Raw genomic sequence first — 26,170 nt, forward strand, 5'->3', positions numbered from 1 at the left:
CTATGCATTGGTAGGCAAAAAGAGGCATTTAATTTGTTTAAAAAAATAAAATATCCACAACAACACAAGAAACTGAATGAATTGTGTGTATTTTTACGCTCTATTACGCTCTTTTGTTCACATTCGGGTTGTTTGACGAAAATCATCGTAACCTGAACAATATGAACGCCTACCATGGCTCTATGTTTCTCTATGCTTTCAATGTAATCAGTTTGAATCCTGTTAAAAACTGAATGACTATTCGAATTTTTTTTTTTTTGATTCAAAAACTTTTCAAAGGTTATAGAAACGGGATACCATATATCTGGGACATTTATGGAACTTTTTGTATGATTCAGCATAGCCAAAAATAGTTCGACATTAACAGGTGACATTTTGAGGATTTAAAACTTGGAACAGATATGTATTTGATAAATTATTGCAAACGTAATATAATGATTATAATAATTATAATGATGAAAAATGATATCAAAAAAGTAGACAATATGTACTAAATTTTAGGTACTTTTGTTTTCATATACAGTTTTCGATTGATCGCCTTCCAAAATCGATTTTCTGGTTTTTGTGAACTACATGAACTTTCTAAATATTGCTAAAGAATTTATTGGCCTGCCTACCAAAGTTATCTTCTTCTTTTTTATTTATAATTAGTTCACTGGAAAATAATATCACTTTTGCAACATTCGATACACAACACTGGAAACCAAATAAAAATTATGACAGTTTATATTTTTTGTTCAATTTGTTGCTTGACTGTGGCGAAATTTTCCTGAAGAATTGTTCGCAAATTGGAATTTTCTTACGAAAAGTAATTTATATACTACATTTAAATAAATAAAAGACGTACACCGTTAATATAACTTTGGAATATAATAAAGCAAGTAAGTAAAATTAAACTTAATAAAAGCTTACACAAAAATTCCAATTGTTGATTTTGGAAGAAAGAGAAAGGAGAAAATAGATTACAAGGCATCAGCAAAATAGCAACAACAGCAAATCTTTCAAGCGTACATACACAAAGTAGAAATTGTAAAAGTACATATATTTTTATTTATTTACTCAAAGGATCTCATCATGGGAGTACCAAAGTTTTTCCGCTACATAAGTGAACGTTATCCATGCCTTAGTGAATTGGCAAGAGAGCAATCTGTAAGTTTGATATGGGTGATACATCATCTTGAAGGGTCTTAATGAAACTTGGTGAAACGGTTATTTATTTCCTTGTAGATTCCAGATTTTGACAATTTATACTTGGACATGAACGGCATCATTCACAACTGTTCACATCCAGATGATACTAATATTCATTTCAACATTACAGAGGAAGAAATGTTTAAGGATATTTTTAATTATATTGATAAATTATTCTTTCTGATAAAACCTCAAAAACTGTTCTTTATGGCAATTGATGGCGTTGCGCCACGTGCTAAAATGAATCAACAAAGAAGTCGTCGTTTCCGTTCGGCCAAAGAAGCTGAAACACTTGAGAAGTTGGCCAACACCCGTGGTGAAGTTAGAGAACATGAACGTTTTGACAGTAATTGCATTACACCGGGTACGGAATTCATGGATCGCTTACACGAGGGCTTGCGCTATTTTATTAAAAGTAAGATAAGCGCTGATCCACTTTGGCAAAAGTGTCGTGTTATACTTAGCGGACATAATGTAAGTAGTATTTTGTAAACTAATTCCTTTAAAAGTCATTACCAGGGCTGACATTTTCATGAACTAAAAAAATTAAAAAAAAATGCACATAAAACATGCATTAGCAATAAATGCACTATAAAATGTAAATTATTCACAAAAAATTTTATACATTTATGACAGTTGTACGAGTTTGGGGATTAGCTTACGAATTAAAAAATTTAATCATGTGCCTACTCGTGAAACTAAAAAACAATAATATAAGGTCTGTTCATTTACTTTCCCAGTAAATATTTGCATCGAGAGAATAAAATAAAAATTTACAAAATTCCTCTCTTCAAAAAAATTTTATACACAAAATTTTCTTATTTTATTCCTATTAAAATGTATAAATACTAGGGTATTTATTCGACTAATGATCGTTCGATTAATCGAATAATTTCTTACGAATAATTATTCGAACAATTTAATAATGGCCATTTTCGAATAACGAATAATTCGAACAATTTTATGTAGAATAATCGAATAAAACGAATAAATGTTCATATATATTTAAATTTATTAAATTGCTTAAAATTTTTCATAATTTAAAATTTAAATAAGTAATAATGACTCACAAAAATTGTATTGTTTCTTCGATAGCTCCTTCTATAAATATATATGTAAATATTACTGCAAGAATTGACAATTCTAAAAACAAATCTTTCAAAATTTTTAACTTAGGACTTGAACCAATCAAAATAAAAGGTACGGAATAAAATATTTGTTATTTAGCTGGCGAAATATTAGAAGAATCGCAATTAATAATCAAAATATTAACTTAGATTTAAGTGGAGTTGAATGTGATATTGAGGATGACATTTATAATGATTACATTGAAATAGATGAAGTCCACGATCTTAAAATATATGTATGTACAGTAATTTTGACTTACCTGCACAATCAACTTTGCACGATATTTTGTGCAGGTATGTTAAAAATGCAGTTAACCTCAATGCACTTACCTGCTCATTGATGCTGGTGAGTGCATTTACAGTTTACTGCAGCTAACGGCAAATAATTTACACGAAGCTTTGTGATTAAAAATAACGTCAAATTGATATTTTAGCTACTTTTAAAATTATTAAGAAGTGTACAACATATTTTTTCATTCAAAATCGTATTTTTCTTATTTGTTTTGATTTAATTTTGTATTGCTAAATTAAATTTTTTTTCAAGAAAAGCAGTTATAGCTTCCAAAAGTATTATGCACTTATCTTAAATGTGCAGGTATGAACAATGCACTTAAATTAACGAATTTATATGGAGTTTGGTAAATAAATATACAAAACACAAGTTTTGTGCACTTATATGCAAAATGCTCTTAAGTGAAAGGCAGGTAAGTCAAAACTACTGTATATGTATATATAATAAATCGAATGATAAACACAAATATTGCAAACTAACGTTCAGTTGCAAGAAAAGGATGGAGTTCGTCTTATACATGATTAATCATGCACTGTCTGACTTCAAATTAGCCACGTTCACTGACAATGATATCAAACCTTGGACAGATGCCCTTTATTGTGTAATTCCCCAAGACCACTTTATTAAGCAAAGATTCGGTAACGTTGATAGATCTTGATGTATAATACAATCTATATAAATATATAAATGTCTTTGTAAGTTTGTTTGTTGGTTTGTTTATTTGTTTGAGCATCACGCCTAAACGGCTGAACCGATTTTATTGAAATTTGGAATGTAGATAGATCCTTACTGGGAAGCGTCAATATGCTATATATTTTTTATTTTACTACGACAGTGGTAGCGTAGCGAAGCGCACCGGGTCAAGCTAGTTTGTTATAAATAATTTAGAAATAGTGAATAATTAATTTACTAAAGAATTAGTTACTCATTTTAAAACCGGAATTAATGAACGACATAAAAAAGTTCTTAATACGTTTATATTGTACTGGAATTCAGCTAAAATTTTTTAAAGCATAGCTCCAAAACGGAAACTAAAGGGTTTGCTAGTCAATTGTTTTGTAGATTGTTCGGGAGTTAATCTGATCAGAATATTTGTGTTGAAAATTTAATGATGGACTTTGTTTTCGAATGTTTTCGAAACATTATCAATACTAGAATTGTTAACTTTAACTTTATTTTTTGTTTTTCTTTAACAATAAAATATTAAAAAACCGACATCAAAACTACATTCTTTACTTTTTTAAAAAAATTTAAATTATTCGATTAATTTTAAACGTGTGATCGAATTATTCGAACAAGTTAAAATCTCTTATTCGAATTATTCGTTTTATTCAAACAAGAGAAAAATCGAATAATTCGGATACCCTAATAAATACTCACATTTTCTTCAATTTTATTGAAAATTCTTTTTTTTTACATTTTTTCATCACAAAAATAAAATTGTGAATAAATAAACAATAACACAAAACATATGAAATATTAGCTGAAATATAACGAGTTCAAAATAGAACTTCTAATCAGCGTTGTCGCTTTGGTCCAATTGGACCAAAATTGGTAGTTTGAAGTTAACAAATTGACTTTTGGTAGTTTGGTTGGTTTGTTCCGATATTTGTTGTATTTTGGTAGGCTACGATATTTCTGAATACAGAAGTATTTTTAAGAACAAAATAATTAATATAATAACGAAAAAACTACTTATGTTAAGCCAAAATAATAAAACTACATATTTGCAAAATATGAAGATAGCATTTTCTAAAATATTTAGTTTAGTCAGGTAAATGTGTATTTATTTAGTAGGGTTGAGTTCAAAAAATGCCAAAGGGCTCTCAAAACTTTTATTTTCTAGTAATATGTGTTAAACTCTGCTTCAATATCATTCTTCCTCTGGATAATTTTATAGCAGCAATAATATAATTTTAAGTTAACTATTAATTTTGAAACGAATTCATATAGCATTTATCAAATATTTTAAATTTGGTAGGTTTTGGTAGGCTTTGGTAGTTTTTAATTAGAAATTTGGTAGGAAAAATATTTTATGAGTGGCAACGCTGCTTCTAATAGTTAGCAAAGAGAGAACACTCTCTAAAATTTATATGCTCTTGATTTTTTCTCTACTTGCAAGTTTTTTGAGTTAATGAACGCTTTTCCAGTAACAATTGTTACTAACTAGTAACAACTTTTAGTTATTGAACATAGCTATAGTTTTTAAAAAACATTTAAATTTAATAAAGTAAAAAAAAACTTCATTAATACAGAACAATGTTTCAACATAAATGTTATGATTTGATTTCAATTCATAACATTTATAAATACACATAGTCGAAAAACTCTACATACGATATCGACATTTCATTTAATTTGCGAATAATTTTATATTTAATGTTTAATCTTTGAAAATTACCACTTGTAAATATTTATCAGAGTACACTTTACATCACTGCAATACATTTTTTTAAAAAACTATGGTCACTGTTTGTTAAAATTGAAATTGCTAAAGATATGCAATATTAAATTTTTACTTCATATGAGATGTGCCACGCCCATTGTACATATATAGGTCAACTGTGAATCTAAACCATCCAGGGACCCACTCAAACGCAAACATAAAATTTCATCGAAATCGGCCCAGCCGTTATGGAGGAGTTGAATTACTAACACACGTACAGAAGAATTATATATATAAAGAAAGATGATAAAGATAAGACTTTTTGAACTATGTTTATTGGTTTGTCATAAAATAACTCTTTTTTTGTTTGCAGCACAACAAGAATTTGTTTAAACTAAAAAAATATTTTAGGACATTATGATAATACGACCTAATAGGAGACCATTTGAATCCCCCAAATATAAATTTTCATTTATATTTTTATGTTGTTGAAAAATGTTTGAAATTTTCTTGGAAATTTCTTTTATTTATTTTTATGATTTTCAGCTACAAAATGAGAAAATATGCGCGAAATTGATTAAATTTATTTAAGGGGATGACATGCTTAATGTATATGGATATTTTATTATATTTAATGATATGCAAAAAAGCTAAAATTTACGTTATTCTGAATGAGTTGACAGCCCTTGTCCGAGTGAACTCGGGTCATTCCGTTGCGTAGAACCGGCTGTCGTGGGAATGACAATCTGTGTATGTAGTTTGTATTTGTATACAAATATTTTTCTTTTTTTTTTTGTATACTAACCCATTATCACCATGTCTGGTTATACATGATGGTTTATTAGAAAACCATGAATTGACCGAAAATGATTCCGCTGAAAATTGTTTAACGCTCTCTATAGTAGTTTTGTAGGGTTTCATATGGTCAGGGCAGGTATGATTGAACTTTCTAACTTCTTTTCTTTAAATTTTATTTCTTAAATTAGTTACTGTTATATATAAATTAAAAAATATTATATTTTTAATCATTGTGTAATTTTAACCATGACTTTGAATTGAGCTTTAAAACATTTGTTTGTTCATAGTCTCCTGGTGAAGGTGAACATAAAATTATGGATTACATACGCTATTTGAAATCTCAAAGTGATTTCAATCCAAACACTCGTCACTGCCTCTATGGTTTGGATGCTGATTTAATTATCCTGGGTCTATGTACCCATGAGCTTCATTTTGTGGTGTTGCGCGAAGAAGTTAAATTCGGTAAGAAAACTAAGAAGGCATCTGTTGAAGAAACACGATTTTTCTTGTTGCACTTGGGTTTAATGCGTGAATATTTGGAAATGGAATTTAATGAGATAAAACAACAAGACCCGAATTTCGATATTGCCAAATTAATAGATGATTGGGTACTAATGGGATTTCTAGTCGGTAACGATTTTATACCCCATTTACCCTGTTTGCATATTTCATCGAATGCTTTGCCCTTGTTATATAGAACATATAAAAAGATATATAGCAGTCTGGGTGGTAAGTTCAAATGCCCACAAGTGTAGATTTAATAAATTTAATTGAGTGATTGTATTTTTTAGGCAACATTAACGAAAACGGCAAACTAAATTTGGAACGTTTAGAAAAGTACTTTGCAGCTTTAGCCGAGGTAGAATTTGAAATATTTCAGGATAATCATGCAGATCTCAAATATTTTGAAGCTAAACAATCAAAGGTAAATTTCGAAATGTGTAAATAGTTATTAATATTAAAAGCAAAATGTTCTTACCATTAGAATGGCGTTGATGAAGCCTTTGACTTTGATGTGAATGAAATTAATAATGAAAATACTGATAACGATTTGGCAGCTTTAATTGAAAGTAGTAGACAGGTAAAGCATCCAAATAATGAAAATGAATTGCAAGCAATGTGGAAAGTTTGCTGTTTTTTAATTTTAGTTTCTTGAAGATGACGATGAAGACTTGTCAGATAATGATCAACACATAAACGATGAGTTTGAAAACTACAAACGTAATTATTATATGAACAAATTGAACAAGGACAATTCCAACAGGTAATTAGCTATTTGATTAATTTAAAGAAGTTACAAAGAATGGCAAGCATATTAAATGTCAGTGAAAAGTAACAAAAGTATATACAGTGTCGGTCAAAATACACTGGACAAAAATTTCTATAGGGAAACAAATTTAGTTGCTTTTTTAAACAAAAAATATATTATACAAAAAGTTCCAACCATGATTTAACTAAAAAAAACTCAAAATGATAAATATTTTTGTACATAAAATGTAAGAAAATTAATAAAACAATAAATAGCATGCAATAAGAAAGCGACAAAACTGGTTATGTATGAAGAAGAAAATAAAAAAATTATCGTTACTATCATACATCATTCTTAATTTAACGTTAAATTAATAACAGAAATGGAGTATCCGAAACCGGTGAATTCGACCGGTTTCAGTTTTTTTTTTCGGTTTTTTGATAAAATTTATTTTTAAGACGGTTAACGTGTTTTAACGATATACTCTAAACAGTGCTGCCAACTTTTTTTTTGGAGAAATCGTCAATTTTTTAAAAAAAAATCGTCAAAATCGTCAAGTTAAAAAGAAAAATATCATCAAGAAATCGTCAAGACAAAAATACGTTAAAAATACCAAAAACATTTTTTTTATTAACTTTTTAAATATTTTTATTTTATTTAATAAAGTTATTATTTAATAAAAAAAAATAATTAATTTAATTTTGGTACTATGTGACTTTACTCTGGTACATTTCTGTTTGACATTTGTTTAATAAGTAATTTTTAATTGCTATATTAAAACACTGAGAATTATTTAACTTAATATAATCTTTTGAAAACAATATTCCTTGTAATGTTGAAGAATCCAAAGCATTTCTGATTTTTGTTTTATTTAAATTTACAATATTAAAAATTCTTTCAACGTTGGCCGAAGAATGTGGTAGTGTCATTAAACTTGAAACAAATTGTGTTAAAATTGGGAAGGCTTTGCATTATTGACTCTTTAAAATATAAATATTTTTCCAATGTTTGGAGTTCGAATTTCTATTTAAGTTCTTTTCCATTTAATAAATTTGGAATAATATTGGCCAATTGTAAAATTTAATAATTTTTTTTGTTCAATGGAGTTTAATCCTTCTAAAAGTTTATCGCCAAAATCAAAACGTTTTAAAATTTGTGAAACCAGTTCAATATTAAATTGGACGCTGTCTGCCTTTCAATTTGTACATTGCAAAAGGAGACTTACAATATTTTAATTTTAGGAAAAAAGGTTACCATATGTTTTGTTTTTAAAAAATCGTCATTTTTGTTCGCGGGAAAAATGAAAAATCGTCATTTTAATAAATTTGACTTAAAAAATCGTCAAAATGACGATAAATCGTCAAAGTTGGCAGCGCTGACTCTAAAGCAGGGAAAGGCAACCTATACTATTGCATTTTACGATTGAATTGGTTATACGCTCTCACCACGAATCGGTGTTGCCAGTAAACTTTCGTCGCTTTTCCCCAATTAAAAATCTCATATTGTTCATCATACATCTTTAAATGATGGGACATATTTTTTTTCACTGGCAACGCTAATTCTTAAATTGTCCGATAAAAAACGATACACAACCTGCTTGTTTGAGTTCTCAAGCTAGACTGATTAAAAGTTGTTTATTTCTCTACAATGCGTGTGCACACGTACGTAAGTGAAGAGTAAATGAAAAACGCGTCGCCCATGTTTTGCCTTTCCCTGCTCTAAAGCTTGTTTTTAAAAATATTTATTTATTTAATAGAAAATTTTAGCGATAGACAATATTTCGTAAAAGATATAAAATAATTGCTAAAGTTAAAGTTAAAAAAGTTAAAGTCTCCCAAAATATTAAAAAATGTCAAATTTGCGAGAATTTAGTATACAATTCTTAGCTAGGATGGCAAAATAATAACGATTTCATTCTAATATTAATATCTAAAGGTAAATGTAATCACATTATTTAAATGAAAAACCAAATTAATATTCTTAAGATAGGAAATGAAGTTAAAGCCAAAAAGTTTATTTGGTGATATTCACCCCTATCGGCAATAACATGTGAAATTTTGTTCCCATGAAATATTCATTTCCCTCGAAGGGAAAATTGCTATCGGGAATATCATGATGAACTTTACATTCACAATAGTTGAGTTTGTTCGTAACAGCTGTTTATTGTTTATAAAATTCCATCTAAAATTTCACAACAAGGGGAATTTTTTTCACGTGAACAAAGTTGATGAACGAAAAAAGGAAAAGGGAAAATATTTCATGTGAATTGTTGATTCGCGATAGGGGTGATTATTTATTTCATTATTCTGATAAAATAATAAAAAAGGTAAAATTGTATGTTAAAAATCCATTTATTTTTCTTATGAAACATGTATTTACACCTGTAATGGGTCTTCTTTAACAAAAATGTCTATAAAAAAACTTAAGTAACCCTATTTCATCTTTAATAAAAAAAAATTAATATAAAACCGATAACCGGTTTTTTTAAATATAAACTTTTTCGGTTAAACTGGAAACCGATTTTTTTTGGATACCATAATCCAGAACAGTTGCAATTATTATTAATATATTTATTGAAACCTTTATATAATAATTAGTTACAAACGTATTACAACAATTAACCACTTAATAATTAAGTAATAGAGGTATTCACAATGTAGAGTACTTGTAAAAAAGCAGAAGAGCTATTTATTGACAAACATTTCTATTTTTAATGTATTTTGTTTTTGGTTTTTTGATATTGTGCTCTTTTACTACATTACCAGGCCAAGTACTCTACATTGTGAATACCGCTAATGTATTGTATAAAAATAAATATTATAAGAAACTTTAAAAACAACCACTAATAATGAATCTGTCATAGTAAATCAGTAGAATATAATACACAACCTACAGTCGTGTATTATTTTCAGATTTTTTTACACACATTTTGTAAATAAGAATCTTGTTTTTTAAATTAAGTTTAGATATTCTGTTTAAATTATCTCTTTGTATCTAAAATAATTCCTAGATATTTGATATTATCGTCCCCTAGAATATAATGTCTTATAGGAATAAGTTTTAGCGACTTATTATGTATATGGAAATACAATTGCTTGTTTTTTACAATCATTTACTTGTATTTTCCATTTATCAATGTATTTGTGGGAAAATTTTAAACTATTTTCCATTCTTTTGCTTATTGCGATTAAAACTTTCAATCACTTTTCGAAACCAGAAAATAATAATGATTTAAAAAGCCTAAGCCAAGCTCTTCAAATTAAACAGTATAAAATAAACAGCCTTTGCACAACTAGATGGAGTTGTAGATATGAAAATTGTAAGTCAGTAATTAAAAATTACGCTGTAATTAAAAGTGTTCTTGAAGATTTTTATATAGAATCAACATTAGGTAAAAGCTAACATCTGGATTTGTCGGATTCTATTCCTTCAGTTGATTATTGGAAGTTAAATATATAAAAATACTAGCTGTCCTGACAAACGTTGTTCTGCCATAGCTCACACAAAGTTTGAAGACTCCCACTATAATAGTATTCCAGATATGCAATAATAAACTTTTACTTTGTATAGGAGGTGTGAATCTAAACCATCCAGGCACCCACTCAAATACACACAAGAAATTTCATCGAAATCGGCCCAGCCGTTAAGGAGTTTAGTTACTAACACACGTACAGAAGAATTATATATATAAAGAAGATTTTATAAAATAAATTAGCAGTTTTAAATATTGAAAATTAAGTAGTTATGTCAGCAAACTGAATTTTTGTGATATTTTAGTTTTGTTTTAATAAAAAAATATTTTTTTTTATAAAAAAAATTGTTTATTTTTACTATTTGGAAGGGAACTTGCCCACCCCAGAATAATAGTCTAGCTACGCTTATGACTGTCAGCTACATAATAAATAAGTATAAAAACCTAAAACTGTGGAAACTATTCTCTGAAGCGATCGACCAATATAGTGTTGAGTGCACTGGCTGTACAAAGAAGATCAGTTCAAGCTGCAAAGCTTCCCTTAATGGAATACAGTTTTTTTTCGTTGAATCTAAATTAAATCGACGACCAATATAACAGACTAAATCCTAAATACTGTACTAAAACATTTATGCATGGAGGCGGACATGTAATGGTGTGGGGTTGCTTTTCTGGTTATAGCTTAGAACCTTTACACAAAATTTACGGTATTATAGACAAACAAGTTTACAAAAATACAGTAGCGAGCATAAAAAATGCAACGCCATGCAATGTGATTTTCAACAGCACTGATATTGCTCAAAAAGATATACAATTGTCCACATCTACTGTTTTTATATTCTTATTGATCATTGGCAATTATTGTAAAATTGTGCGAGCAAAAAAATGCAACTGTACGGAAATTTACTTAATTTTTAAAATTTTGAAAAAAATAATTATAAAAAATTGCTAAAAACTGTAACAATGTTGCATTACCATCATTTACTATTAATACAAACAAATGTAAGGAAATTAAAATTCAAAAGGATAAACATTTTATCCAAAAAATGCCATACTCCTTTTCCGTTATAAACATTTAGATATAATTAAAAATTGTGTTATGATTAGAGTGCCGAAATAATTTAAAATAAAACTAAAATGTTAGACATTGAAGTAATCAAGGCTGTGTTACCTAATCAATGGAAGGTGACATCATATATTTGATGCTACCCAAACGAACACATGTGAACATTTATGACTATTGCAACCTCCAAAAGATAATTTAATGATGCAAATATAATAAGGAGAAAGCAACCAGTTCATTAAACCATATATTCACTCTTATCGTAGTTGGCGTTTTTATGTCGTTTATTGAGCGTTTTTATAAAATGGTATCGAGGTTGGCGAAAACGCCAATAAATACGACTCTGTATACAAATCTATTACAAACTACCCGTTAAAACGGTATCGTGTTTGGCGTATTTGCCTGTCAAAACAAAAAAAAACTGTCGTTAGAAAAATTTACTCACGACAAGAGTAGAAAAAGTGATAACAAGTAATAAATTTTACATACAATTGTTTTCAGATGATTTTCAAACATTTTAGATTACAAAATTACGACGCAAGCACAATATTTTAAGTTGGTTAAAATAATGGAAAAGAAGAAAACGTATTTGGCTAGAGGCTTTAATAAAGGTTTAAATAAAATAAACATTAAAAAAGAGAGGAATGAAATCGCAGACGACCTAAATTGTATTGGACCACCATTCCGTACAGGTGAGGGTTGGTTGTAGATATGGGCGGACTTTAAATTTAAAAAAAAACTGGCACACAAGGCCAGTGAAACAGTTTAAGTTATCACTAGGGGGCGGATTTATATGCAAATGCATGATTTTTCTCGAACGTCCAAATACAATGTAGACTAATTATCTATCCGAATCGCACATTTTGCTGCAAAATGGCATCGATTTGTTAGTGCATATTTTTGCATATTTTATTGATAATGCATATTTTGTTATATTTTACTTCAAAATGCAGATTTATATGCGTATTATGCCAATTTTTAATAAAAAATATAATTTTTTGTTGTTAATGGGCAATACATTGTTTCGACACAAATTTTTTTTGTCGAATTTGTTATAAAAATAGCAGTAAATTTTATCGACTAACTTCTTTCGACATCGAGAAACTGGAATTAAGTTCATCATTTCTCGATCAGTAATTGAAAATTATCATTTCAAAACATTTTTCTTCAAAAAAGTTTAGTTTTTTTCAAGTATCAAAAATTCATTAAATGTGCCGAAAACATTCATATTTGTTTTCATTGCAAATTCGATTTATAAGAGATTTCGTTATCGAATGATTTTGTAACTTCACCTACACAGCAACCACTTCTGACAGTCATTTCCAAGCAGTTCTACGAGACTGTCGTAAACTAGTGATTTTGGATAACTTAGAGACAAATGCACTACACAATTAACGTTTAAAGTCCCTACACTATAGATTACATAGAGACACTTAAGTGACAATTGTCTTTATTCTAGATTACATGGGATGTATAAAGTAACCAATTGACTTCTCTCTGCATTACAAATGACCCAAAATATATAAATTGGAGTCAGAAAAGTGATCAGACATTATTAACAATTTCCGTCTATAAGGGATACATTTACTAATTGCTTAATTGCTGGGTTATTACGAGATAAAAACTAAGATTGGATGCTACTTTACAGCACGATCAAAATATTGATGATTTTAAAAGGAAATTTACAATATAGAAGCTCTATGGATTTAAACAAGTATTCATACCAAGATAAAACAATTAATATAAATATCCATCGTTTTTTCAGAAGAAAAGTTATTTTAAAAATAGTTTTAGAACTTTAATGGTTTAATTCCTGGTATAATTTAAAGAATTCTAACTGCTGGTAACAGCGTTGAAGCATATTTTAGGCGCATATTTTCCAATAATAAATGCATGAAAATCCGCCCCCTAGTTATCACCATTAGAAGAGGCTGCAGCAAATTTATTGGATATGCTCACTATTGTACAACACAAAGAACCTTTCGGTCTTAAGTGACCGTTATGTGTTTTTTCAAAGCAAAATATATCGGTTGAACAAATGTTTGATATTATTTTAATAGAAGAAAACGATGATACTACTGCTAAAAGCGTAAAATAAGTTCTAGTGTTACTTTTAAAAAAATCGCCATCACCTTCTTCTAAAGATGAATAAAAGCCCACACTCAACACATTTATTTAAAAAATTAATTAATTTTAATTTATGCCGCGTTAATAATATTTAAATGAAGTTTTGTAAACAGCTGAGATTTTTGACAGTTGTTATAAAAGGCTGTTTCAGAATCAAATAAAATTAGGCAATCTGTTACAATATGATTATTTTACTTTGCTGGCGTAGTCGAACATTTTTCACGATGCAATTGAATTTTAAATACGCCTACAAATACGACAGTCGTCTAAATACGCCTACGCCAACCACGATAAGGGTGATTATTTACAAAAATAAATTAAGCGCCTATGCTTTTCGAAGCAGGATTAATGTAATTTTAATTTATTCGTGTCTGATAGTTTCGATCTGTTACTCAGGCCGTCTGGTCACAGATATTCCCTTAAATATTAAATTAAAATAGTAAAAAAATTGCGATAGCTTAGTAATAACGTAAGCTAAATATAGGATTCTTTGAAATAGGAACAGTGTCAAAATTAATATTATTGACAGTTGTCTTCCGCTGTTTTGGAATTCGTTTACTTACCAAAATAAATGGATATGAAAATATTATTTTTGCATTAAAATTCAGCACCCTTCTAACATTAACTAGTCATATCCTTTTGATCTTGAGAATATCCGCAATATTTTAAATTGGTAAAGAATTAAAAATTCTTAAAATTTCCTTGGTTTTCAAAAAATTCTCAATATTGAACAGAAAATGCATCATTCGTTAATTCTGTTATCCTTTGTAGATTTCATATCCTTGAATTTATTAGTATTAACAGTAAATTACTGTATTGTAACAGTATTATAGTTTTTAGCAATTATTTATAATTATTGTTTTCAGAATTTTAAAAGTCAAGTCACCACTGTTTTTACTAAAAATTTTATAATTATCCTTACGTAAAAAAATATTGGACAAAATGTCATACAATATTTGCCTATGATCAATAAGAATATAAAAACAGCAGATGTGGACAATTGGATACCTTTTTGAGCAAAATCAGTGCTGTTAAAAATCACATTGCATAGCGTTTCAATTTTTTATGCTCGCTACTATATATTCCAAGAGAAGCTACTGCGCCTCATGCCCATGATATTTCATGACAATGACAATAAACACACATCCAAATTGATAATTAGTTTTTAGAACAGGAAGTTGTTAAACAGACACCCGACCTTAACTCTATAGAAAAATTGTGGGAAATAGTAAATAGAAAGGTAAATCGGGAATTGACACATTGAAATCCAAAGAATTGTGTCAAGCTATAAAGGAGGCATGGTCATCTATTCCAATGACAACAATAGAGAATCTTATTAGTTCTATGCCTAAAAGATGTGCGGCAGTTTTGATGAATTGAGGATATGCAACAAAATATTAGTATGATTTTTTATCTTTTTTACTTTTTGTTAACGAAATTTAATTTCATTGTTAATAATACTGAGAATGTAATTTATTTTTAGAGTGCATTTGTTATTTCTAAAATCTTTACATTCTTTGGGATTGGAAAAAAGTTATAACGCGAATTTAGTCCAACATGTTTTGACCGATACTGTACATTAGCCGTTTTAATGTTTATACGAATTTAATGTTTGAAAGGTTGGCTATCGTTACCTAAATAAGCCAAAGTACAGTTTCCGCTAAGCTACCGTTACCGAAATAATTTAAATTAGCGGTAGCCAACCTTGGTTTGAACTCGTAAAAAAGGCTTATCTTTGATTTGTAATTGTGAATATTTGTTGTCTTAGCGAACATACAAGAGAACAAGCGATTTGCTATATAACGGCATTACAATGGATATTAGACTATTATTATCGTGGTGTGCAATCATGGGATTGGTATTATCCTCACCATTATGCTCCCTTTATAAGCGATTTGAAAGGCTTCCAAGATTATGAAATCAAATTTAACATGGGCAAACCATTTCTACCCTTTCAACAGGTATGTCTAACGATTTCCTCCCATTCTTTCTTAATTTTATGGTTATTTAATTATATGATTTGTTTGTAGTTGTTGGCAGTGCTCCCAGCCGCCAGTAGGACCCTATTGCCGGCAGCCTATAGAGATCTAATGACCAGCGCTAGCAGCGACTTGATAGATTATTATCCAGAAGACTTTGCAACCGATCTCAATGGCAAGCAGCATGAATGGGAGGCTGTTGTTCTTATTCCTTTTATAGATGAAGTACGATCCCTTTGCACTTTTTTAAACATAATATTTTATATATTTCTTTTTGATTAATTAATTAGAAAATACTATTAGAAGCCATGGCAGCATGTGACCAAAATTTGATGCCTAGCGAACGAAAACGTAACCAACACGGTCCTATGTTGCAGTACGATTACCATCCCGAGTCCCAAGGACAAGTTGCAGGCGTATATTCGCTCAAAGCATTATACCACGTATTTTGTACAGAAAAACCATTTTGGTCGCAAGATATTTTAGTATCTCCTCAAAAGACTGTCTGTGTCGAACTGCCTAACGCAGCTCGCTCAGTATTTTTCCCAGGTTTTCCTACTATGAAACATTTAAATTATAAGGTTCGTTTTAATATTCGAAAATGAAAATGTTCGAAATTGTTGTTTATATATTACATTGTTTCGCCTTTGTTTCGCTTATTGCAGTTTCAAATTAAGAATGGTCGTGTCAAAGTTTTTGACTATCCCAGTCGTAACGAAAATATGATTCTTCAACCGGAAAGTCGCAAAAATATGGACGATGTTTATGCAGTAGCTGAAAAATATCTAAATCAAATCATTTTCATTGGCTGGCCTCACTTAGTTAGGGCCAAAGTTGTAGGCGTATCAAATAAGGAGAAATACATAGATGTGGATGGTATTAAAGATTTGGAACCGAAAATATTCGATTTTCATGTTAAAACAGCCCAAGAACAGTTGAGTATAGAATTAATACAAATGTAATAAATATCTAATGCTAAATAAATACATTTTTTTTAGTTTATCCACACGCATGGGCATCGAATTTTCAGATTATTCTGTTATGGTTCATGTACGAACATATACAGGTTCGTCATATATATGTGGCAGCCAGGGAAAAGTCACCAACAACGAAGTGTGGAGTCAATTCACTACAGCCTATCCTGCTCAGGGGGTGGTGTCTCATATTGCCATTCACAATTCCGTGACGAACCAACATAAGAAAATTGAACAATTGTTTCCAGAAAACAGCAAAATATTTTTTGTGGGCAATCCATATTACGGCAGTGAGGGTGTAGTCATGAATCCTATGTTGGTATATGAGTGTGGCAGGCTTAAAGGTAAGAATCCAAGAAAGCTAATGTAGAAAATTGAATAAATAATAAACTGTTCCGAAATTTAGTAAATATTACCGTATTACCAGAACCGGACTTTTCCGAAGCGAAATACGTTCAAAACCAACTTGAAAGAGACTACATAAATACGTATCAGGCAGCTGCTCAAATCGGTATACATGTGAAAAGCTTAGCCCGTATTACAGGCTCTGTGCTGGTTGTTAAAGGTGGCAGGCGTCCTAAAGCAGATCTTCCCGATAATTTGCCAAAATTAAATATAGGTCTACAGTTTAAATATATCAAACAACAAGAAGAGCTGGCTGGTTATGCTAGACGCATTGACAACCAGTGGTTCCTGTCTACCAAGGCTATTGCTCTTATACAATTGTATGTAGCAAGATTTCCCGTTGTGATTGAGTATTTGAGCAAAGCCTCAGATCGTGCTGAGTTGCTTTTCGAACAGGATCTGTTTCCCTTGGACGTTGGAGAAAAGAAGGTAGAAGAAATAGTGTCCTGGCTGAAAGAGCAAGATCACGCGAAGGCCGAAAGGGTAGCTTGCGGATCGAAAACTATGGAAAAAGAATCTGTAGAAAAAATTTTAGACGCCATCGAGCAATTAAAGGTTTGATTAAACATATGCAATTTTTGATATGACGTTATATTTATTTGTATCATTCGTTGCATAAAGACTCTACCGGTTAAGACAGTGAAACTGCAAGTAAAGCCCCATCTGTTACTTAAACCCGATGTTAGTTTGCCTGATGTATACAAGGCCAAAAGGTCAATTAAATTATTCGATCGTGTCGTTATTGTTAAAACTACTTACATGGTAAGTTCTAACCATCTTCCAAACAAATGACGAGCAATATTTAAAATCTATTTGTTTTTGCGAATTGTAGGTTCCTCTTGGTTCTAAGGGTACTGTTGTTGGAATTTATCCTGTAAGTGATCCAAATCCAGTACGTTTGGAATGTGTTAAAGCTGTGGATAATTTTTACGAAATTCTCTTTGATAAACACATACCAAATGGTAACGACATGCATGGTATTGCCTCACAGCGTGTGTACAAAGTACCAGAATCTTCCGTCCTTTTAATATTTACTCAAGGTAATTCTTCTGCAACTTTTTAACTCTGGCTTGCCCATCGTAATCCACATTTTATACCCTCAGATAACAATAGACAAAATGACAATTTCTATGACTCGAAAATGTCCTGTCAATTAGAAGACAATAAAGATGTATCCATGAAGTCATGGAGAAGACAGAGTAACGTGCCAACTACCACAAACTCTGTAAACAACGATTCGACTGTGACAAATGCAGAGGCAGTTAAACAACAAACACAAGTTGTAGAAAAAGGCGGCGATGATTTTTGGATGCCTGCTGTAAATACAAAACAGAAACATTCAAATACAATTAAAATTATGCAAAATCCCAATCAAACTCTTCAATCAAATTCATCAAACAATATCAACCAACTACAACATCACACAACAACAGCATCATCTGTAGAACCGCAGCAGTGCAATGATGGCACACAACTTTTAAAGTCCCTTTTAGGTTTATCGGCTAATCAATCTCAGGTTATCCCCGGACCAGCAGTTTCAGCTAAAGTATGTTTTATTTATTTGAATAGATTAACAAGATAAAAACTGTTAAATCTGTTACAGCCACAATTGCCGCAACCACCAACAAGTTGGCGTACAGATGCTCAAAAAATGCCCGTCATGCCACATAATTTCCCTCGCATGCCTCTTCCACAAAATCCCTATATGCCATCGAATGCACCTTTAGCTCTAATCGGAGGCAATGTTGTCCCATTGCCATCCACCCAACAAATGATGTCCCAATATCAACAACAGCCACATGTACTTATTTCGATATACTTAGAGCGGTTTTTTTGACTTGAAGTGTAATTGCCAATTAAATAATTAGATTCATTTTATCGCCAATCTTCAGCTCAAAAAGGCGCTCTTCATTTTTTGTTTGAGATATCTAAAAAATAATCTCCCAAGTTCTGTAAACCGAGTAACGTTTTCATTTTTAAAACGAATTCACATATTTCGGTGTTTGTCGGTCATGTTTTACTTTCAAGTAAACTGGGATGTTTCAATATACAAATTCGTGCAATTTGCAGAACATCAATTTGTCAACTAAATTTTTATTGAAAATTTACCGTTTTCGAAATCACTCGATTTACAGAACAGAAGTTAATATTTATTTAAATTTCATCGTTTTCAAATATTTAGATGCAGTTTCAACAAGGAAATCAAACAACTCAACAACCGCCGCATTACCAACAATTGGCGCAGCAGCAGCAAAATGTAACGATGCCACAAGACAAAATATTCAGTTTAAACAGCTTAAATCAAAAGGGTGCATTTATACCGCTCCAAGTTTCACGCGGAAATAACAGTTTCTCAAACAATGGACAAGCAGCCACTACATCATCGAATAATCAAATTGATTCACCATCTACCATCGTTCAAAATGTAAATGTTTTCAAATTATTTTTTTTATTTTAAATTATTTTTTATTTTTGTTGCTTTAGCTAAACGAATTGTCTTTGCACGGCATTATCGATGGAGACAATATAAAGCAAGAAACTACTGATATTAAGGTAATTTTGTTTAAATACATACTAGCAATTACGATAAGTAAAACTAATAGAAATTTTTTTACATGAGGTTGGATACATACGTAAAAATTTTAATTGTGTAAATATTTGAGAACTTTCTAACTCATCTAGAATTTGAATAATTAGATATGTATGTAGATTAGAGTGGGTCGAAAATACAAGTTTTTCTTCTGACGTGTTGATAAAGTTAATAGAAATTTGGAGCCGAATTGAAATAAAAAAGTCCATTATTATTATTCTGGTTCACAATACTTACCAAACTTTACACAGACTTTGAAGTAATTCACTGCTGACTATATATTTTTGAATTTCCGCATGGTCAAAATCCATTTTAGAAGCTGCTTAGAATTTTTTAATTTGCATCCATACAAATCGACCCACCCTAGAATTTTACAATCATATTTAAAAATATTTAAAGTTACTTCAGAATTCTCCAATTTTACATTTGTATCTTTATTTTAGCCCTCTTATGGACGCAAGAAACCTCCACGTGTTCCAAAAATTGGAGCTAAATTCGATAAAAAATAAACACATAAAAGGAGGAATGGAATAAATTGGACTTATCATTACTGTTCTTAATGTTAGAAAAAAATACGATTATTTTACTTTACATTGGTTTTATCAAAATTAATTTCACATTTTTTTTATCTGTGTACGTAAATTTCTTTAATGTTTATTATATGAAACTTATATTTTAAGTAAAAAAAAACAAAGCAAAATAATAAATCAATTGTAAAATATGAAACTGCAATTTTTAATTTAATTGAAAATCTTTTAATGAAAAAGACATCAAACATGTCCTGTGAGCATCAAAACATACTGTACAGCTTAAGCTATTATATTTAGAATTTCATCTTCTTAATATATTTTATAATTTGATTGTATTTTTTATTTAATACATCTCATTTGTCCTCATTATATTAAAAAAAAATAACGAAACTCTAAAAATATCCAAAAATATACAACATGTTTAAGTTAGAATTGTTGTGAGTTCCTTTTTGCGAACAACTACTTTAAATAAATTATACTATTTTAATCATCGTTAAAATGTGATATTGTTTCCCTTATTTATACAACTTTGCTGGATGCTTTGACACATATTCTAGCGAGTAAACCGTTAACAGTGTCTTAAATGTTGTTTGCCTCCAACTGAAGCTTGTTTTGTTTCTACGTGCGTAATTTGGTTGAACATTTTATATTTTTTTATTTAATATACAGTGGTCGTCAAAAGTCTACGTACGACCACAGTTTTTGCCACTTTATCAAAAAAAACCGGGTAAATAAAAAAATAATAATGCAGTTTTGTTTGAAATCTATTTTTATTGATATGCACAAAAAAAATGTTGTTGCAATGTACTTGAAAAATTATTCATGAAAAACAATAAAAAAAACATTGACAAAAGTCTACATACGACCACAGCATGCCCTGGTTTTTTTTTGAATACTAACAGATAATCAACGCAATTTTTTTTCTTTACTTTTCTTAATATAAATATTAAATTGTAATAATGGCTTCTCGTAAGGAAATTTCAATTGATGTCCGAAATTTAGTAGTAAAGCACAGAAATGAAGGAAAATCCTTTGGTTAAATATTAAAGCTTTTGAATTTAAGTAAGTCTACAGTTCAAACAATATACAGTAACTTTGAAAACACTGGTACAGTTGAAAACAAGCTGCGTAGTGGTCGTCCAAAGAAACTACATCGTAGAGATGTAAGCTTCATTTTAAATGAAGTCAACCAAAATCCAAAAGTAAAAGCCGCAAAATTGGCCAAAGAACTCGCAACAAGATCAGAAGTTATTGCTCATCCACGAACAATTCAAAGAACCTTAAATAATAATGGTTATTATAGCAGAACTCCTCGTAAAAAGCCCCTAATTAGTGAAAAGAATCGTAAGCTTCGTTTGGAATTCGCCCAAAAGCACATTGAAAAGGACATGGAATTCTGGAAGCGAGTTTTGTTTTCTGATGAGTCGAAGTATAACATATTTGGAATGATGGCAGAGATAAAGTATGGCGCAAAACAAATACAGCAATGGATCCGAAAAACTTACTCGCTACAGTTAAGCATGGTGGTGGCAATGTGATGGTTTGGGGTGCTGTCGCTGCTTCTGGAGTGGGACAATTAGTGTTTATCGAGGGCAATATGGATCGTTATCAGTACAAATCTATTTTGGAACAAAATTTGAGAGCATCGGTTGATATTTTAACTCTTGGTCAAAGTTGGATTTTTTCAGCAAGATAACGATCCGAAACATACGTCTCAAATTGTCAAAGATTGGCTACTCTACCATGCCCCACGACAATTGTACACATAACCTCAAAGCCCGGACTTAAATGTTATTGAGCACGCGTGGGAGATTCTACAACGGAAGATCAGAAAACATCATATAACTAGTGCACCAATGCTAAAGGAGAAGCTTCATGAAGAATGGCAAAATATAACGTCCGCAGAACTGGAAAATTTAGTTGCTTCGATGCCCAGGCGCTTGCAGGCGGTTATAGATGCCCGTGGTGGCCCAACGAAATATTGAATTTAATGAAAATTTGTATTTCTTGAAAAAATGTTTATTTAGTGTACAGATCGTATGCAGATTTTTGTCAACATATTTTTTTAATTTTTTGTGAATAATAGTTTAAATTAATTATAAATTTAGCGATATTTTTTGTTATATTAATAAAAAATACATTTGAAATAAAACTGCATCATTACTTTTACTTATTATGATTTAAAAGTCCGTGAGTTACGAAAATAATGGACGTACGTAGACTTTTGTCGGTCACTGTATTTCTTTTTCTCTCATTTTATTATAAAAGAATAATGAAATTCTAACAACAAAAACCAAAAAATCTTCATATTCCTAGTCTCAAAAGTAATTGTACATTACCTGTTTTAAAATAATAATATTATTTTAAAAAAATAGGATTTAGTTTGATTGCAATTGGATTTTATTAGAGCTGGGCATCGATTCCACTAGATTTTTTAGTTACTTCGGGGGAAGGTTTTGGTCATTCCTCCATTATTCTGGGGAGGATGATCCAACTGTTTGGGGGTATGATTTACGGGTTTCTTTTTAATTTGCCCAGCAAAATGTAATGTCCACAGTTAATCATGGTGGTGGTTCGGTCATGGTATTGCAGCCTATGGTGTAATAAATTTGGCCTTCATAGAAAACACTATCACCCCAATTATGAATAAAAAATTCCCCGGGAGTTTGTTCCCTGGGAGTTTTTTCCCATTGAATTTAAATAGGAAAAATGAGAAAAGGGAAAAAACTGCCGGGGAGTTTTTATTCATAATTGGGCTGTATGAATAAAATATGTAGATTACCACAACATTTAAAAGGATAACTTGGACAGAGCGTCGAAAAATTGGGCTTGTATTGAACTCGGGTATGTCAGCGAGACAACGATCAGCCAGCCATTCCTTTCATACAATATTTACCCATAATACCTATAACAAGGTAGAATCAGTAGAAAAGTAAGTTCTCAATTGTTCATGCCTTGAATTGTCAGACTTACATGCATACATATATGAAATAAAAAACAAGTAAGAGTGCTATATTCGGCTATGCCGAATCTTATATACCCTTCACCTTTGTTGTGGATGCATTATTATTTTTTATAATTAGTATATAGGTATGTATGTACATTGCCCACTTTCAGCTTACAGCATCCTAAATTTATCAAGAACACAAAAAACAACAACAACGCCAAACGAAACAGAACACCAAAAGAAAAAACAAAAACAAAATACGCAAGGCAATGAAACCAACACACATCCAAACATACGTTTAATTGTATAAAAAACAACAACAACGCCAAAAGAAACAAAACATAAAAGAAAAACAAAATACGCAAAGCATGCACATTCAAACATACGATTTGTTGATTTTTTGTCAAAAAAACCAACACACAACCAAACAAAAGTTTAGTTGTATAAAAAACAACAACAACGCCAAAAGAAACAAAACACAAAAAAAAAACAAAATACGCAAAGCTTGCACATCCAAACATACGTTTTGTTGTTTTTTTGTCAAAAAAACCAACACAACCAAACAAACGTTTAGTTGTATAAAAAACAACAACAACGCCAAAAGAAACAAAACACAAAAAAAAGCAAAATACGCAAAGCATGCACATCCAAAAACATACGTTTTGTTGCTTTTTTGTCAAAGCATGCAATACATTGAGTTTTTTGATGAAATTTTCAGAGGTTGTCTCGGATTTTTGCTCATATCTCCGTTATTTATGGAAGGATTTTGCTGATTTTAAATAGCAAAATTCTCGAAAGTATGTCTGACAGAATTGTTGAAGATTTGGATCCCGGAGATATCTGGGGCCTTCAGAAAATTGATTTCAACAGACAGACAGACAGACGGACATGGCTTAATCGACTCCTCTATCTATAAGGATCCAGAATATATATACTTTATAGGGTCGGAAATGAAAAATGTAGAAATTACAAACGGAATGACAAACTTATATATACCCTTCTCACGAAGCTGAAGGGTATAATAAAAATAAAACATCAAAAATTTTAAAAAGTTTATTAAGAATTTTTGTGAAGAAATCAATTTAACTATTAAACCATATAACAAGAAATATGCGTGTGAAATGTGCTGTGTGTAGAGTGATCAAATATTCGACATGTACAAAAAACCGGTTTTCGAAAAAGCGTAATTTTTAAAAACCGGTTTTCGGGTTTTTCTATCAAAAACCGGTTCGAATAACCGGGTTTTTACCTTTTTTGTCAATTTATAAATTGAGGTATAAAGTAAGCATAAACTATTTTTAAAACTATGTAATTAAAAAATCATCCAGTCTTTTAAAAATTAATTTAATATAACTTTAAATTTACTCAATAGACATACAAAATAATAGTTAGTTGTATTTTTTAAAATATTATTTCAAAAAGAGAATACAATTTTAATGATTTGACGACATACGATTCCCTAATTTGTTTTTAATTAAAGCAGAAACAGAATATAACCCAAGGCATATTTAACCAGGTGGCAGCGTAACGCCAGCTGACTATTTTTTGCTCTACTCGTGTTTTGCCTTGTGAAATGTCAAAAGCTTGTTTACAAAAATTTTTAAATTTGTTATAAGTCTGCTTTTACACACAGCAAGTTTACTTGAAGCAAGTCTCTTCGATTCCCTATTAAACTTGCTCGACTGTTTACACACAGCAAGTCTGTGTTCAATTTTGTATATCAAAACCTAATAGACGCCATAGTGAAAATGAGAAAACAAAAGAGAATTCAAGAGACTTGCCAGTACAAGCAAGTGTGTACCCCTCTTCTTTCTTCTTGCCTCTCTCTCCTATAAACTCTAGACTTGCGCAAGAAAACTTGCCCTGTGTAAAAGCAGACTAAGATTAAAAAGATTATTTTATATTTAAAAAAGTGAGTATTTGTCACCGCGTTATGTGTATAAAATATTTAAAAGTGTTAAAAAAACAATTTCATTTATAAAAGTGCGTTTTGTGAATTTTTTTTTGACACTACACGGTTTTGCGCAAACAAAAATGATTATTGTTCTTGTATTGTTGTAATTGTTGTAGTTACGCTGCCACCTTGTTAATACATCTTGATATAACCCAATTAAATCATATTATGATCCAATGAATTCATATATGATCCAAAGTAATCATATTATTATTAAAATTTATTTTTATAAATACAAAATTTTATTTTAATAGGTTTTAGTTTTGTGGTTCCCAATTAAACTATTATTGATAAATTCACTGAAATTTATTGTTATTCGCTCTAGGAAAGTTAAAGATAATATACAAACAAAACTATAGAGCGAATGGGAATTACAGACACTCAAAATTTACTTGTAAAAATAACACAGTTTAGACAAACACCAGCACTCACAAATGGTGGGAAAAAAGACTATTAAAAGTAAACATATTTTGTTTGCATCTTAAACATATTATGACTACGCGTATAGAAACATAACATTTAATGGTTGTACATAGCATAATATGTTTACCTATTTATCAATATTTAGTTGTCCGAACCATTCGGTGAACCATATTCATATTTATAACATTTAATGGTTACGTAACTAAAATATTGTGTAAATTAAATTAAAACAACAATTATATGTATACGACAACAATATATTGTTACAACGAACATAGTATAGTTGTCGTAACCATGTCGAACCATGTTTTTTCTCTGCGTGTACATCACATACGCCAGTACGAGAAAATTCTCGAAGGCAAAAAAACAAAAACGAGCCCGATTGCCCTTAAGATATAATGACAATGACGCGCGAGTTGTTAATTAACCCAGGCCTACTTTGAGACTGCGCCTTGGTCTTGATATATGTATGTATAACTTGTTAATGGCATTTAACATGAAATCATAACACACATTTAGAAGAATAGTGTTGTTTAAATAATCGCTAATTATTAAAGTTAATCTTAAAATAAATATTCGATTTTGTCGAATAATTCGAGACAACAAATCCGGTTTGTCGAATAACTCGAAAACCGTCCTTTTGTAAAAACCGGTTTAAAAAAA

At 30.2% G+C, this 26,170-nt stretch overlaps 1 protein-coding gene across 1 annotated transcript; it reads left to right on the forward strand.

The window, feature by feature from the left end:
- The first annotated feature begins 723 nt into the window (after window positions 1-723).
- Window positions 724-20,379, forward strand: pcm (pacman). The gene is made up of 20 exons (XM_065506701.1): window positions 724-881; window positions 1,066-1,149; window positions 1,228-1,665; window positions 6,082-6,523; window positions 6,586-6,719; window positions 6,780-6,875; window positions 6,943-7,058; window positions 15,474-15,666; window positions 15,736-15,909; window positions 15,975-16,265; window positions 16,350-16,618; window positions 16,683-17,002; window positions 17,065-17,618; window positions 17,685-17,825; window positions 17,896-18,103; window positions 18,167-18,609; window positions 18,667-18,864; window positions 19,246-19,488; window positions 19,548-19,616; window positions 20,097-20,379. The coding sequence occupies exons 2-20, from the start codon at window positions 1,075-1,077 to the stop codon at window positions 20,160-20,162; spliced, it is 4,470 nt and encodes a 1,489-aa protein (XP_065362773.1). The 5' UTR covers window positions 724-881; window positions 1,066-1,074; the 3' UTR covers window positions 20,163-20,379.
- The last annotated feature ends 5,791 nt before the right edge of the window (window positions 20,380-26,170 follow it).

This window comes from Calliphora vicina, chromosome 4, assembly GCF_958450345.1.
Source record: "Calliphora vicina chromosome 4, idCalVici1.1, whole genome shotgun sequence".
In the NCBI taxonomy this organism is placed as follows: Eukaryota; Metazoa; Arthropoda; class Insecta; order Diptera; family Calliphoridae; genus Calliphora; species Calliphora vicina.